Source organism: Protomyctophum bolini (genome assembly GCF_963924005.1).
Source record: "Protomyctophum bolini genome assembly, chromosome: 11".
Taxonomy (NCBI): domain Eukaryota; kingdom Metazoa; phylum Chordata; class Actinopteri; order Myctophiformes; family Myctophidae; genus Protomyctophum; species Protomyctophum bolini.
In genome coordinates, this window is record NC_137872.1 from 4,377,979 (window position 1) to 4,392,212 (window position 14,234).

The 14,234-nt window shown below is 45.5% G+C and overlaps 1 protein-coding gene across 1 annotated transcript in view; it reads right to left on the reverse strand.

The window, feature by feature from the left end:
* Positions 1 to 1,332: 1,332 nt before the first annotated feature.
* The window catches only part of LOC308324047 (heme-binding protein 1-like), a gene marked incomplete at its 3' end in the record, with an annotated part of 21,507 nt that continues 8,605 nt past the window's right edge, over positions 1,333 to 14,234 (reverse strand). The window contains exons 2-4 of the mRNA XM_080775952.1: positions 11,870 to 12,029; positions 5,129 to 5,312; positions 1,333 to 1,510 (exon numbers count right to left, since the gene is read on the reverse strand). Of these exons, the coding sequence (XP_080632078.1) occupies positions 1,333 to 1,510; positions 5,129 to 5,312; positions 11,870 to 12,029 (522 nt within the window). The remainder of the gene's footprint in view (positions 1,511 to 5,128; positions 5,313 to 11,869; positions 12,030 to 14,234) is intronic.

Sequence of the window (14,234 nt, forward strand, 5' to 3'; positions counted from 1 at the left end):
ACCGGGAATTTTGGTGTTGGCATCATGTCGTGCTTTAGCTATTGAAAAATAGCAGATCTACAAGCTCATAGCGCGCCACCGAGTGGCGCGCTACGAGCTTGTATAGGTCTGCTATTTTTTGAAAAATCGAAGAACGACTGACATTTTTTAGAATCTGATCTCAGGTCAGAACGGGTTCATCAGACCAGTGTGTGTGTCCAGTGGAAACCTCGTATGAATCTGATCTCAGGTCAGAATGGGTTAACTCAAATCTTTGCTTACGGGGTGGGGGGGGGGGGGGGTCACTGGAACAGCATACTTTCAGATGGGGGTCGGCGGCCAATTACATTATAATTTTTGAGGTCCTTGACATGAAATATTGAGCACCACTGATACAGAAACATAGGTTTTTCTTTTAACTGTCAGGACATTTATTTTGACGTCAGGCCTGAATGGGTTAAGTATAATAAGAGCGCTATACAAGGAGTCTATGAAGTCATGAGGATATAAAGCATTACGTAATTTGAAGTATAATAATGAATAATGCACTATTATATAGAGAGCTGGATGTCGGGTTCCGTACCTTGCATTATCCACTGTTATCACTATAGGATCAACAACGGCATCCCAGGTTGTTGGGCTATAGGTTATACCATGAGCCATAACTACTCAAAAACTATTAGATCCGGGCATAATTAGTCTGTATGTAATATTAAGTTACCACACATCCCCCTGTCCAGCAGCAAGTGCAATACAATTAATGCCTGCCTGGCCAGCTTCCATCTTAGACTGAACAGTATTTAACTTTATAAATCTCAATTGTAGTTTCTTTTTCATTATCGTTTAATCTTGCCGAGTCAGTTTTCTTTTAACCCATTCTGAACGGGAACCCATTTTGGTGTTACCATCATGTTATGCTTTAGCTATTGAAAAATAGCAGATCTACAAGCTCATAGCGCGCCACCGAGTGGCGCGCTATGAGCTTGTAGGTCTGCTATTTTTTGAAAAATCGAAGAACGACTGACATTTTTTTAGAATCTGATCTCAGGTCAGAATGGGTTCATCAGACCAGTGTGTGTCCAGTGGAAACCTGGTATGAATCTGATCTCAGGTCAGAATGGGTTAAGTGGGACATTTTCCAAATACAAACTACAAGAGTTAAAAAAAAAACTCTCGCAAAAAAGGTGCCATCACGTTGCTTATATAAACCAGTCCAGTTTGTGCTAGATGTGTACAAGACTACCAGGTTGAGTATAGGGGCCAGTTGAGGTTCAGTGAGGAACTCAGCGTCACATTGGATTCTGTAATTCTGATCGGAATATAATACTGTAAAATAATAATGCACGTCTTCTTCTACGGCTCTTCTTGTAGAAACCACACCTCGTTGCGGCGGCCGTACGGTTTGAACGGCGGGTCGTAGGTACAGCAGAAGAACTGCTTGCGCTGGTAGGGGGCGCCCTCCCCCAGGGTCTGCTTCAGACGCAAGGCCTCCGCTCGGTAGTCGGCCTCGGCCGCAAAGCCAGGGAACTTCCTGTGAACAACAGGGAGTAAGGATTGTTTGATTGATTGATTTGAAATATTTATTAACAGTTTGCAGAATTACAGTACATTTCAAGCACAAACTCAATACAAAGACTGTTAACTGTGAGTGGACGACACCCAATTAAGCATTACACTTGTTTACAACAGGGTCCACCTTGTTCAATTCATCAAAACATTTAGGGACATACAAATATACACTTCTATATAGTTAAAGAACAGAACAGGAATTCATCATAAAGGAGGTAAAAAGGGAAAAGAAACGTATACAGTGAGGGGAAGGGGGGGTGGTGGGGGGAGATTCAGATTTTTACAGGGGCCAGTTTCGAATTGCAGCCGTCCGTATAGGTGCCCTTTGAGAGCGGTTTTGAAGGAGTCAAGGGATTCACATGTCTTAATGACTGTTGGTAGGGCGTTCCACATTTTGGTGGCATAGGAGCGAAAATAATTTTCGGGAAGGGAGTAAGATCCCAGGTTAGTATTTTTTGAGTGGTCCAACCACTCCAAGGAACAGCAATGTCCTAACCTATGTGACTATGTGACTAGTGACTATGTCCCAATCTTTAGAGTACCAATAGGGGCAAAATTGGCGCTGTTGTGCTAGAAACAGAGAGAGGGATAGTTTTGCACTGTTGTTGCCTGCTAGAGAGGGGAGGGGAGGGGAGAAGGGGAGAGAGAGAGAGAGAGATGTCTGCTAAATGCTAATTCCCCCACACAGTAACTCTGTCATTTCTCGTTTCGGACGCGGGGCGGCTCGCCGGAACCGGGCTGGCAACCTGGGCACGTTCATGTGGGTCTGGAAGTTCCGGGGACCCCCACACGGAGTTGCACCACTCAGTTCACACAGGTGTGATTTGTTTTATCAGTCTGGGCACCCATTTGGTAAAACAAAAGGGGGATATTCATTTATAAGGACACCACGTCCTTTTTGTGTAGAAACAGGAGAAGTCGGTTACTGGCTACTCCCCTTTCTTAGTCCACTTCCTCTGGGTGTGCTTCTGTGTTTATTCCCACTAACAACAACAACACTACATGCTTTAGGGCAGTGCAGGCGCTGAGACTGAGATCAGTACCGTATTTTAAAGCAGCAAACTGGTTGGCATGTTGACTTTGTTTTATCCACTAAAAGAAAAAGCTTGAGGCTGTTTGTCTCTAATTTGTGGTTGAATATGTTCAGAGGCAGAGTAGAAGTGACATCTCACATTGTGCTTTATTTATTTATTCCACAGTATAAACCTGTGTAAATGTTTAAAAGGTGACAATGACAGTATTTTATACTTGCGTGACCATGTCCCTTTGTGTATAGTCTAGCCAGACACCCATTCCACAATCTCCCAATGCTATATAGAGTCTGGAACTACAGCCCCCATGAGCTGAGTAAGGAATGCTATATATATATATATATATATATATAGTCTGGAACTATAGCCCAAATGAGCTGAGTAAGGAATGCTATATAGAGTCTGGAACTACAGCCCCATGAGCTGAGTAAGGAATGCTATATAGAGTCTGGAACTATAGCCCCATGAGCTGAGTAAGGAATGCTATATAGAGTCTGGAACTACAGCCCCATGAGTTGAGTAAGGAATGCTATAGAGTCTGGAACTACAGCCCCATGAGCTGAGTAAGGAATGCTATATAGAGAGTCTGGAACTACAGCCCCCATGAGCTGAGTAACAGAATGCTATATAGAGAGTCTGGAACTACAGCCCCCATGAGCTGAGTAAGGAATCCTTTATAGAGTCTGGAACTACAGCCCCATGAGCTGAGTAAGGAATGCTATATAGAGAGTCTGGAACTACAGCCCCCATGAGCTGAGTAAGAAATGTTATATAGAGTCTGGAACTACAGCCCCCATGAGCTGAGTAAGGAATGTTATATAGAGTCTGGAACTACAGCCCCCATGAGCTGAGTAAGGAATCCTTTATAGAGTCTGGAACTACAGCCCCATGAGCTGAGTAAGGAATCCTTTATAGAGTCTGGAACTACAGCCCCCATGAGCTGAGTAAGGAATGCTATAGAGTCTGGAACTACAGCCCCCGTGAGCTGAGTAAGGAATGCTATATAGAAAGTCTGGAACTACAGACCCATGAGCTGAGTAAAGGAAGCTGCCATTTCTGTTCACGGAAATATATTTTAAAATATCTTTAGAGCTTATCTTTTAATTTCCTTTTCTGCTAAGCAACAAGCTATATATGCTTAGATGTTTTCTATTTATATTTGGATAAATGTTGCACGACTGTAAAGACGAACCGGAAGTGGCGAGGAGGCTCCACTTCCGCTTTATCACTTAACGTTGGTCCAGACTGTATGATGGAAGCGTTTGGACATCGCGGAGGCAACAGTCTGGTAACGCGAGACTACTCTGTGTATAATAAGTGTCACATACAGTATAACTATAGTATTGTTCTTGCAACGTCATCCTTCCCCTGTATCGACCCTCGTATGTATCTACTGTACTGAGGCACTGAGGACTATTTTGGATGACAAGTTGAACTTGTTTTTCTCTTGGTCATTCGTGACCATGGTGTGTATTTGTATTATGTATTGTATTGCATAATGTATTTACATATTCAGTACCGCTTTCCCCGCAACAACAGAGCTGCTGCTCTCCCAAATCTGGCTGTGACAGGCCGTCTGCCTGTCGCCCATTCGTCAACTAAATCCTCATTAATTGCAAACTAGATTCAACATACTCAAGCCTGCACACATTCTAAATATTGTACTGAGCAAATGGACTGTTACCACCTTCAATAATAATGATAATAATAGTCTTTATTGTCTCCACATTATATATTTTCTTTGTCATGGACACAACATACAAAACATTAATAATTCTACTCGAGTTGGAAGCATTAAGACCCATTTTAACCCTCAATGGCTTCCTTTCTGAAAAAAATAACGTCATTGTAAAAAAGATTCACGCGTTTAGATATTCTATTTACAATGAGATGAGGAACGGGAGCTGGTGCCACTTGGACACGGACGTAACGTCGCACTACAAAATGACGTCTGACTTAAATACTGGATGTGATGGCCTACATATTAGAACCGCATCAAGTGTATAAAGTTAGTGTTTGAGTGTTTAGTGCACAGTGCTAGGGCTCTTTCAGTTCGTCAAAATGGGATGTATTAAAGGAGAATTCCATACTAAAAGGTTTTCTTGCCTTTCTTTGTAGTTGTTACGTCCCCACCAAAGAGGTCTAGGTGTTATTTTGTGCAAAAGCTTCTTATTGGCTAGATCCCCTACCATAAGCCCTAAATGAATTGCATTGAATTTAATGGGAATTGAATGGGAGTGTTGTGCTAATGGGGTGTTGTGCTAATTCGCTTATTTCCATTTTTGTATATATCCTCTCTTCATAATGTAAATAATATCCCAAGCGGCACACTTTACTACTTATTTAGATGGAAATAAGCGAATTGGCACAACACCCCATAGTCCCATTAAATTCCCATTCTGGTAGGGTAAATAGCCAATAAGGAGTTTTTGCACACAAAAAACACCTGGACCTCTTTGGTTGGGATGTAACGACTACAAAGAAAGGTAAGAAAGCCTTCTAGCATGGAATTCTCCTTTAAGCCTACTTGAAAACACAAAAGCACTCACAGCACGTAGACGGTCATGCCAGGCCGCTCTTCGATCTTGATGGCGGTGTCCGTGGGCGTGGGAGGACATTTCTGGAAGAGGGCGGGGACCTTCATGCCCACGGCCAACCGGCGGGTCAACACCCCGTCGTCACGCGGGTACACTGTCATGATGATGGGAGGAGCTACACCCATCGCTTCGTTGCCTGACATGGAAAAAAAACAGCAGCAGACAGAGTAGAAAAGAGGTTTATTGCGAATGCAGTGAGCACTTACTATGAGACCTAGCAAATCATGTCTGTCTGTCTGTCCGTGTGTCACGCTTTTGTGCCCATATATGGAGCTGCTTTGGGGACTCCTTATATGGTTATGGCTGAGTCATGGTGACATGAGTGTGATGGCGTGGTCCAACTTGTGCCCATATATGGAGCTGCTTTGGGGACTACTTATATGGTTATGGCTGAGTTAAAAACTTAACTTAAAAATAACTTAACTTAAATATGTACGAGCTGCGTTCGCTTCCCGCGTTTGCGCGTCTTACTGGTACATAGTCTGGATTTTCGGTGGTGGGGTGACCACCGAACTACGTCACGACTCACGAGCGTCACGTCACGAGCCGCGGTGAAGAGCAAACCACCGCCACCGCTCCAGCCCTTCTCTCTGTTTTTACTCACCAACGCTCAACGTTATTTCGCGGTGGTCGCGGTGGTCAGCTCGCCACCGAAGATCCAGACTATGAATAGGCCTTTAGGTGACATATTGGTGACACTGCCACATAAATGTGTGAAGAAATGTAATTTGTTCCTAGTTTCTGGACTGGTATGAGCATTGAAAGAAAATTGATAACATACTACTGGGTGTGAATGATATATTGGTTATAAAATATCGTTGAATATTTAAACCCCCGAAATGTAACCATGGTCATTCATTGGCAAGGTTTGATTATAGGGGGAGCTGTGGGGGAAATAGCATCATGTTAGCAATAGTTCCAGGAAGTGAGGTAACTATGCACCAGGAGAATCCATTAAAGTACAGTAAGTGAGGACGGAGGCGAGGGCATAGATATAAAAAAAAAAAAGATGCCTCATTGGTGTGGAAGGCACGTTACTTCACGCTGCCACTCAAGTGATTACTGGCCAATCACAGTGGCATCTTTTCGAAAAGCATGATATTAAAGGACAACAACTTCTATGATTTCTAACCTGAATCATATTTTCTTTCCCCTGCGTCTTCTTCCTACATCAATTGTATTACGTTTATTGATGCTGCTCGCCCGTCTCCTCCCATTCTCCAATTCGCCATTTGAAGTGCATGGAGCTTTCATTAACCCATTCTGAACGGGAACCCATTTTGGTGTTAGCATCACGTTATGCTTTAGCTATTTAAAAATAGCAGATCTACAAGCTCGTAGCGCGCCACCGAGTGGCGCGCTACGAGCTTGTAGGTCTGCTATTTTTTGAAAAATCAAAGAACGACTGACATTTTTAGAATCTGATCTCAGGTCAGAATGGGTTAATCAGACCAGTGTGTGTCCTCGTATGAATCTGATCTCAGGTCAGAATGGGTTAATGTCCGCAGCACACTGTGACTTTGTAAAGCTCCCAGGCAAGGCTTTATTATGGATTAACGTTTCGACACATTGAGTCTCCATCCAGCAGAATGTGCCACTTCTACTCTTTCCCTTAAAACCACTTAAACCCCAGGGGGGGGTCCAGGGGGTAAATCCGCAACATCGGAGTTGGAACCGGAGACCAATTGGGTCTCCATTGACCCACTTAGCGCTGTTCAGAGGTTCTGAGCCCCCCAATGGGGCTCAAGAGGTTTAATTAATGCAAACCATGACTAATTCAGTCATGGGTGACGGGTCTAAATACAACCCGTTTGCACTGTTCGCCTCACTTTGTGCTCGGGTAACCTGCCGTTTAACCTTCTACTAATCAAGTCTTCTAAATCATGACAGTTTTCAGAAAAAAACCTATGTTTTTCTGTGTCAAACAATTTAATGTCAATTAAGGACCTCCAAAAATTATATGTATTACCCCCATCTGAAAATATGTTGTTCCCTCTGGACCCCCATCTGAAAATATGTTGTTCCCTCTGGACCCCCATCTGAAAATATGTTGTTCCCTCTGGACCCCCATCTGAAAATATGTTGTTCCCTCTGGACCCCCATCTGAAAATATGTTGTTCCCTCTGGACCCCCATCTGAAAATATGTTGTTCCCTCTGGACCCCCATCTGAAAATATGTTGTTCCCTCTGGACCCCCATCTGAAAATATGTTGTTCCCTCTGGACCCCCATCTGAAAATATGTTGTTCCCTCTGGACCCCCATGTTATTAAATATGTTGTTCCCTCTGGACCCCCATGTTATTAAATATGTTGTTCCCTCTGGACCCCCATGTTATTAAATATGTTGTTCCCTCTGGACCCCCATGGATATGAGTTAAAAATGTGACAGTGTGACAGAATATATAATTCAAAGATTGCGCCACATTTGAACGGTTTCTCAAAAATTGCAGATCTACAAGCTACGAGCACGGCACTCGGTGCTGCGCTATGAGCTTGTAGGTCTGCTATTTTTCAACAAAGTTCAATAAAGTTTAAAATAATGATTAAAGTGATTAAAAGCTATAAGGTGAGGTCTAAATGGGTTAACTTCCACTAGTGGAAGTTAAACGCCACTATTGGAAGTTAAACGCTTTTATTAATACTTCACCTTTAAGAAGAATATGCTTCCACAAGACTGTTGATGCAATTAAAAGATTTGAAGTTATATGCATATAGCAGCACAAGTTTCTCTTTCAATTTAGAAGTCATTTCCTTGCGCCATGCTGTGTTCGCGATTATGGGCCGAATGCTGATCCTGGACGTGCTGTGATTAGTCTACTTCTGATGAAACGGACATATAGATACAGAAAGATATGAAAACCCTAATCATAAACGGCTTGGCCTTCAAACAAGCCATAAGAATGCCCTCCAATCATGAACAACAAAATGGTGGCAACTGCCACGGCACTCCATCTCTTAACCCATTCTGACCTGAGATCAGATTCATACGAGGTTTCCACTGGACACACACTGGGTCTGATTAACCCATTCTGACCTGAGATCAGATTAAAAAAATGTCAGTCGTTCTTCGATTTTTTTCAAAAATAGCAGACCTACAAGCTCGTAGCGCGCCACTCGGTGGCGCGCTATGAGCTTGTAGATCTGCTATTTTTCAATAGATAAAGCATAGCATGATGCTAACACCAAAACGGGTTCCCGTTCAGAATGGGTTAATGTCTATAGTCTTTGATTGCTTCATTGTAATAATGAGCGACGGGCTCAATAACAGACCGATGTCTAACCTATTTTCGGCGGGAACCCCTTTTGGTGTTACTAGCATTACGTTATGCTTTCTAGCTATTTAAAAATGCCGTACTCATATAGCTGTGGAGAACACCAGGCTGGGGCACAGACAGTACCCCACAGCACAGACACCAGGCTGGGGCACAGACAGTACCCCACAGCACAGACACCAGGCTGGGGCACAGACAGTACAGTACCCCCCACAGCACAGACACCAGGCTGGGGCACAGACAGTACCCCACAGCACAGACACCAGGCTGGGGCACAGACAATACCCCCCACAGCACAGACACCAGGCTGGGGCACAGACAGTACCCCACAGCACAGAACACCAGGCTGGGGCACAGACAGTACAGTACCCCCCACAGCACAGACACCAGGCTGGGGCACAGACAGTACCCCACAGCACAGACACCAGGCTGGGGCACAGACAGTACCCCACAGCATAGACACCAGGCTGGGGCACAGACAGTACCCCCACAGCACAGACACCAGGCTGGGGCACAGACAGTACCCCACAGCACAGACAGCAGGCTGGGGCACAGACAGTACCCCACAGCACAGACACCAGGCTGGGGCACAGACAGTACCCCACAGCACTAGACAGCTGTGGTGTTCTCCACAGCTGAGTACTGATGTTCCCCAGCCCGGGGCAGAAGCCCACATGTCAGGAAGGTTGGCGTTGCCACAAACAGCGCTCTACGGACCATGACCGGTCCATAACCGGTCCATAGCTCTACGGACCCTGACCGGCTGCCTGAAGCCCACCCGTGTGTTCCAACTGCCATGCAGTACTAGCAGGAATTGCCCCGGCCGGCCTCCGTTGAGAGGATGCGCATCCTCTCGTAGCGCTACCCTATAGCCTTATAGCAAGGAAAACACCACCACGACAGAACTGCCTCTAAATAAGTCCCGCCACCCGTACGTATACAACAAGGTGGCATAAGAGCTGCTCATGCAGGTCCATCCCTTGAGGACCTGTCTGTCTACAGAGGCATGGCTGCAGCCTGTCTGTCTGTCTACAGAGGCATGGCTGCAGCCTGTCTGTCTGTCTACAGAGGCATGGCTGCAGCCTGTCTGTCTGTCTACAGAGGCATGGCTGCAGCCTGTCTGTCTGTCTACAGAGGCATGGCTGCAGCCTGTCTGTCTGTCTACAGAGGCATGGCTGCAGCCTGTCTGTCTGTCTACAGAGGCATGGCTGCAGCCTGTCTGTCTGTCTACAGAGGCATGGCTGCAGCCTGTCTGTCTACAGAGGCATGGCTGCAGCCTGTCTGTCTGTCTACAGAGGCATGGCTGCAGCCTGTCTGTCCACAGAGGCATGGCTGCAGCCTGTCTGTCTACAGAGGCATGGCTGCAGCCTGTCTGTCCACAGAGGCATGGCTGCAGCCTGTCTGTCTGTCTACAGAGGCATGGCTGCAGCCTGTCTGTCTGTCTACAGAGGCATGGCTGCAGCCTGTCTGTCTACAGAGGCATGGCTGCAGCCTGTCTGTCTGTCCACAGAGGCATGGCTGCAGCCTGTCTGTCTGTCTACAGAGGCATGGCTGCAGCCTGTCTGTCTGTCTACAGAGGCATGGCTGCAGCCTGTCTGTCTGTCCACAGAGGCATGGCTGCAGCCTGTCTGTCTGTCTATAGAGGCATGGCTGCAGTCTGTCTGTCTGTCTACAGAGGCATGGCTGCAGCCTGTCTGTCTGTCTACAGAGGCATGGCTGCAGCCTGTCTGTCTGTCTACAGAGGCATGGCTGCAGCCTGTCTGTCTGTCTACAGAGGCATGGCTGCAGCCTGTCTGTCTGTCTACAGAGGCATGGCTGCAGCCTGTCTGTCTGTCTACAGAGGCATGGCTGCAGCCTGTCTGTCTGTCTACAGAGGCATGGCTGCAGCCTGGCTAATAAGCCAGACTCAAATCTATTGTAGATTCTGACCTTCAAATGTACATCATTTTTGTTTTGATTGTATTGCTGTATTGTTGTATTCTTGTTCTTTCTGCTTTGGCAATGTAAACGTATGTTTTCTCATGCCAATAAAACCCTTTGAATTGAATTGAATTGAATTGTGGCATTGTGAGGACACAGTATTGGATATACAGTATTGGGAGAAGTTATTATGTCGGTTTTCGAATATATATATTGCATTATAACAAAATCTGCAGTCATATAAATTATCCAGATACGCTATATATGGCCATGCATATCTGCATATTTCTAAACTTCAATACGGTAGCCTACACATGCAGCTCCATTTGGAGCAATAATTAGCGTTATTTTTTTAGAAGGTCAACTAAGGCAGTAGTTCAATAATACTCAACATGGGTGACTCAGGTCAACAGGTTGACTCAACATGACACCTCTGTGGACACAGAATGTGTGCACAGTGCGTGCAAGACCAGTTACTAAGAAGTCATTAAATTGTCATGTTATTTATCAGCTGACAGATACAAGCCCTGTTAGTTTTCATGTTCTATTAGTGTTACCATGTATGACTGATGTCTGACTGGCTATCTCTGACAATGTCTTCGTTGCATTAACCCATTTTGGGGGGCAGGAACCCCTTTTGGTGTTTTAAACATAGACTGTAAAAAATATGGACAAAGCGTTCCGCGGGTCTAACATGAACGTAAAATGAAGCCTGTCAGTCCTTGAATTGTACATCGCCATCTTTCTAGATCCGTTTTGGCCCAGCTGGCCATTGGCTGGCCCAGACAACGAGGCAGGACTTCCCCCCTTCTTCTCCGTTGGTTTTTATTTTGACTCGAGTGGGAGGGGAATCCCGATCATAGACTGTAACGGTAGCCACGCCCCTCAGAACATACGCGACTTTATGGTCATTTTGTTTATAAATGAGACCATCATTTTCCAAAAAGAATATTATGACATTAGAAATGAGACTTTAAACTAGTGACTGGAAGCAGAAAGTATTCATGACCATGTTTATTAAGGTAATACAGTCTAGGTGAAGTTGGGCCCAAATACATGGACTTCTATGGGGCTATGGGTTTGGGCCCAATGACAGCGCCACAACAGGCCATTATGTTATATACTTTAGCTATTGAAAAATAGCAGATCTACAACTTCTGCCATTTTTGAAAAATCGTGAAAATGTGCCTCGAATCTTTGAATATATATTATTACAGAGTGAACATTTTCACTCAAATCTCTGCTTCAGGGGATGTCCCTGGAACAACATATTTTCCGATGGGGGGGGAGGCTGAGGCATATTTCCATATAATGTTTGGGGTCCTTGACCCCAAAATATTGAGCACCACTGATACAGAAACATAAGGTTTTTCAGAAAACTGTCAGGATTTTGAAGACATTTCTTAATATTTCGTTGGAGCTGCCACTACACCTACTGGCCATCCTTTTATATTACTTCATGGGTGGACACGGCGTGACCTTTGGTGACCTCTCCTCTTACCACAGTCCACGCCGTCCTCCTGGGTCTTGTTGCTCCCGCCCACGTACATCAGCAGCCTCCGGACCAGCTCTCCGGTCACCTGGTCGAAGTTCCGCCCCTCGGAGTATATCGTCATGTATTTGGCGGCGTCGTACCGCCGCACCTCGTACTGAACGCCGTCCTGTGGACGGGAATAATCCAAGGAGAGAGAGAGAGAGAGAGAGAGAGAGAGAGAGAGAGAGAGAGAGAGCGGATGAGTGCGTTTATTTTAAAGATATCTTTTGCGGCTTACGCCTTTTATTGGTTTTTTGAAGGGACAGACAGTAGGCTGACAGGAAACGGGAGAGAGATGGGGGAAGACATGCAGTAAAGGTTCGTGTCGGGCTCGGGAGTCGAACCCGCGGCCACACTGCGACTGGATTACCAGTCGGGGTGCCCAGACGGTTATACGCCACCGCCTGGGCATGAGTGCGTTTATTTATGCAGGCAATAAAACCATATCGCTGCCACATGCACACTTACTGTACATGGGGGTTCCCATTGGGAAGCAACCGGTGGAAAGGGGGTCATATACTGTACATGGGGTACATTTGGGGCAGCGGTGGCCGAACGGTTTGCGGAGCGCTCTTGATATCGGAAGGTCACTAGTTCGTATCCCCGGACCGGCACGTTAAAATTACCACCGTTGAAGTGCTCTTGAGCAAGGCATTATTGAACCCCTACCATGAAATGTTCTATGAGCAGGGCCTGGCTGTAAACAAGTTATTGAGCTTATTAGTCCAGTTACCCTGGGTAAACATAGTACCTTTCCTTTCCTTAGTCCAGTTACCCTGGGTAAACATAGTACCTTTCCTTTCCTTAGTCCAGTTACCCTGGGTAAACATGGTAACTTTCCTTTCCTTAGTCCAGTTACCCTGGGTAAACATGGTAACTTTACTTTACTTTACTTTGGGTACACACACATACTGAACATGGGGTTCCCTCCCACACATTGTCCCTTTTGTGATTTTGATTGATGTGATTACTAGGCCATCTAAATATGTATGAACAAGAGAGAAATACAAATAAAAGCATTTCCAACTTTTTTTTTAGATGAAAGCCAGGGCTTCAGTCACTGGCTCACTTTAACCCATTTTAGGTACTGGAAACCCCTTTTGGTGTTAGCATTATGTTTGAATACAGTAAACTCCAGTTGAAGAATGTATTGCATCATATCACCCCCCCCCCCTACCTCTCTCTCTCTCTCGTGTGTGTGTGTGTGTGTGTGTGTGTGTGTGTGTGTGTGTGTGTGTGTGTGTGTGTGTGTGTGTGTGTGTGTGTGTGTGTGTGTGTGTGTGTGTGTGTGTGTGTGTGTGTGTGTGTGTGTGTGTGTGTGTGTGTGTGTGTGTGTGTGTGTGTGTGTGTGTGTGTGTGTGTGTGTGTGTGTGTGTAAAGGTGGGTCAAACGAGGATTCTGCCCGTTGCTGTTGGTCAGAATCCTCATATCTCCATAATTCTTTTTCATGATTTTCCCATAAATTAACACACAATCATACTACATCGGTCACACGAGTAGCAAAAGAAAAGCAGATATATATATATATATAAGCTCAAACCGCGTCGCATTGCAGATCTGCTATTTTTGCTGAATTAAGAAACTTAATGGTGAAAAGCAACAGTTTTGAACATATGAGGTTTTCTCCCGACACATCATGGCACTGCCTGTGTGTGAACTACACAGCTGCTAATGTGTCACGGCCAATCAAATGATGCCAGCGGTGAAAACACCCTCGTTTGGAGCACATAAAAAGTCAGACCCAGACAGCAAAACACAGCACCCTTCAAGGAGACCCCGACCCGATCTCCACGGACACACACCCTTCTAGAAGACCCCGACCCCCAATCTCCACGGACACAGAGACCACCTCTCAGGCTGACATAATGCTGAGACCTCAACTCCTGTGCTTGCTGGGCCTCATCGCGCTAGGTAATAGAATTGTTATTGTATTGTTTCATGTGCTTCCATAATAATATGGTTTTAAGGACCCCAGTTTTGACCCTTGCTTTAAATACTTTTATTCTCAACTGTTTTATTTCTGGAACCATAAATAGTTCTTCTATGGCATCACTCTCATTTGGCACCTCTATTTATCTCTCTCTCCCTGTGTGTGTGTGTGTGTGTGTGTGTGTGTGCGTGTGTATATGTGTGTGTGTGTGTGTGTGTGTGTGTGTGCGTGCGTGCGTGTGTAGGCCCTGTGCACGCCAGTCCCTCTGCTGAGCTGAAGCTGGAGCGTGGGAGCTGTCCCATGTTCTGGTTCAGCTTCAACGGTCGCTGCTTCACTTACGCCCCTACAGAGCTGAGCTGGAACGACGCAGAGAAGAACTGCCAGTCTCAAGATGCCCACCTG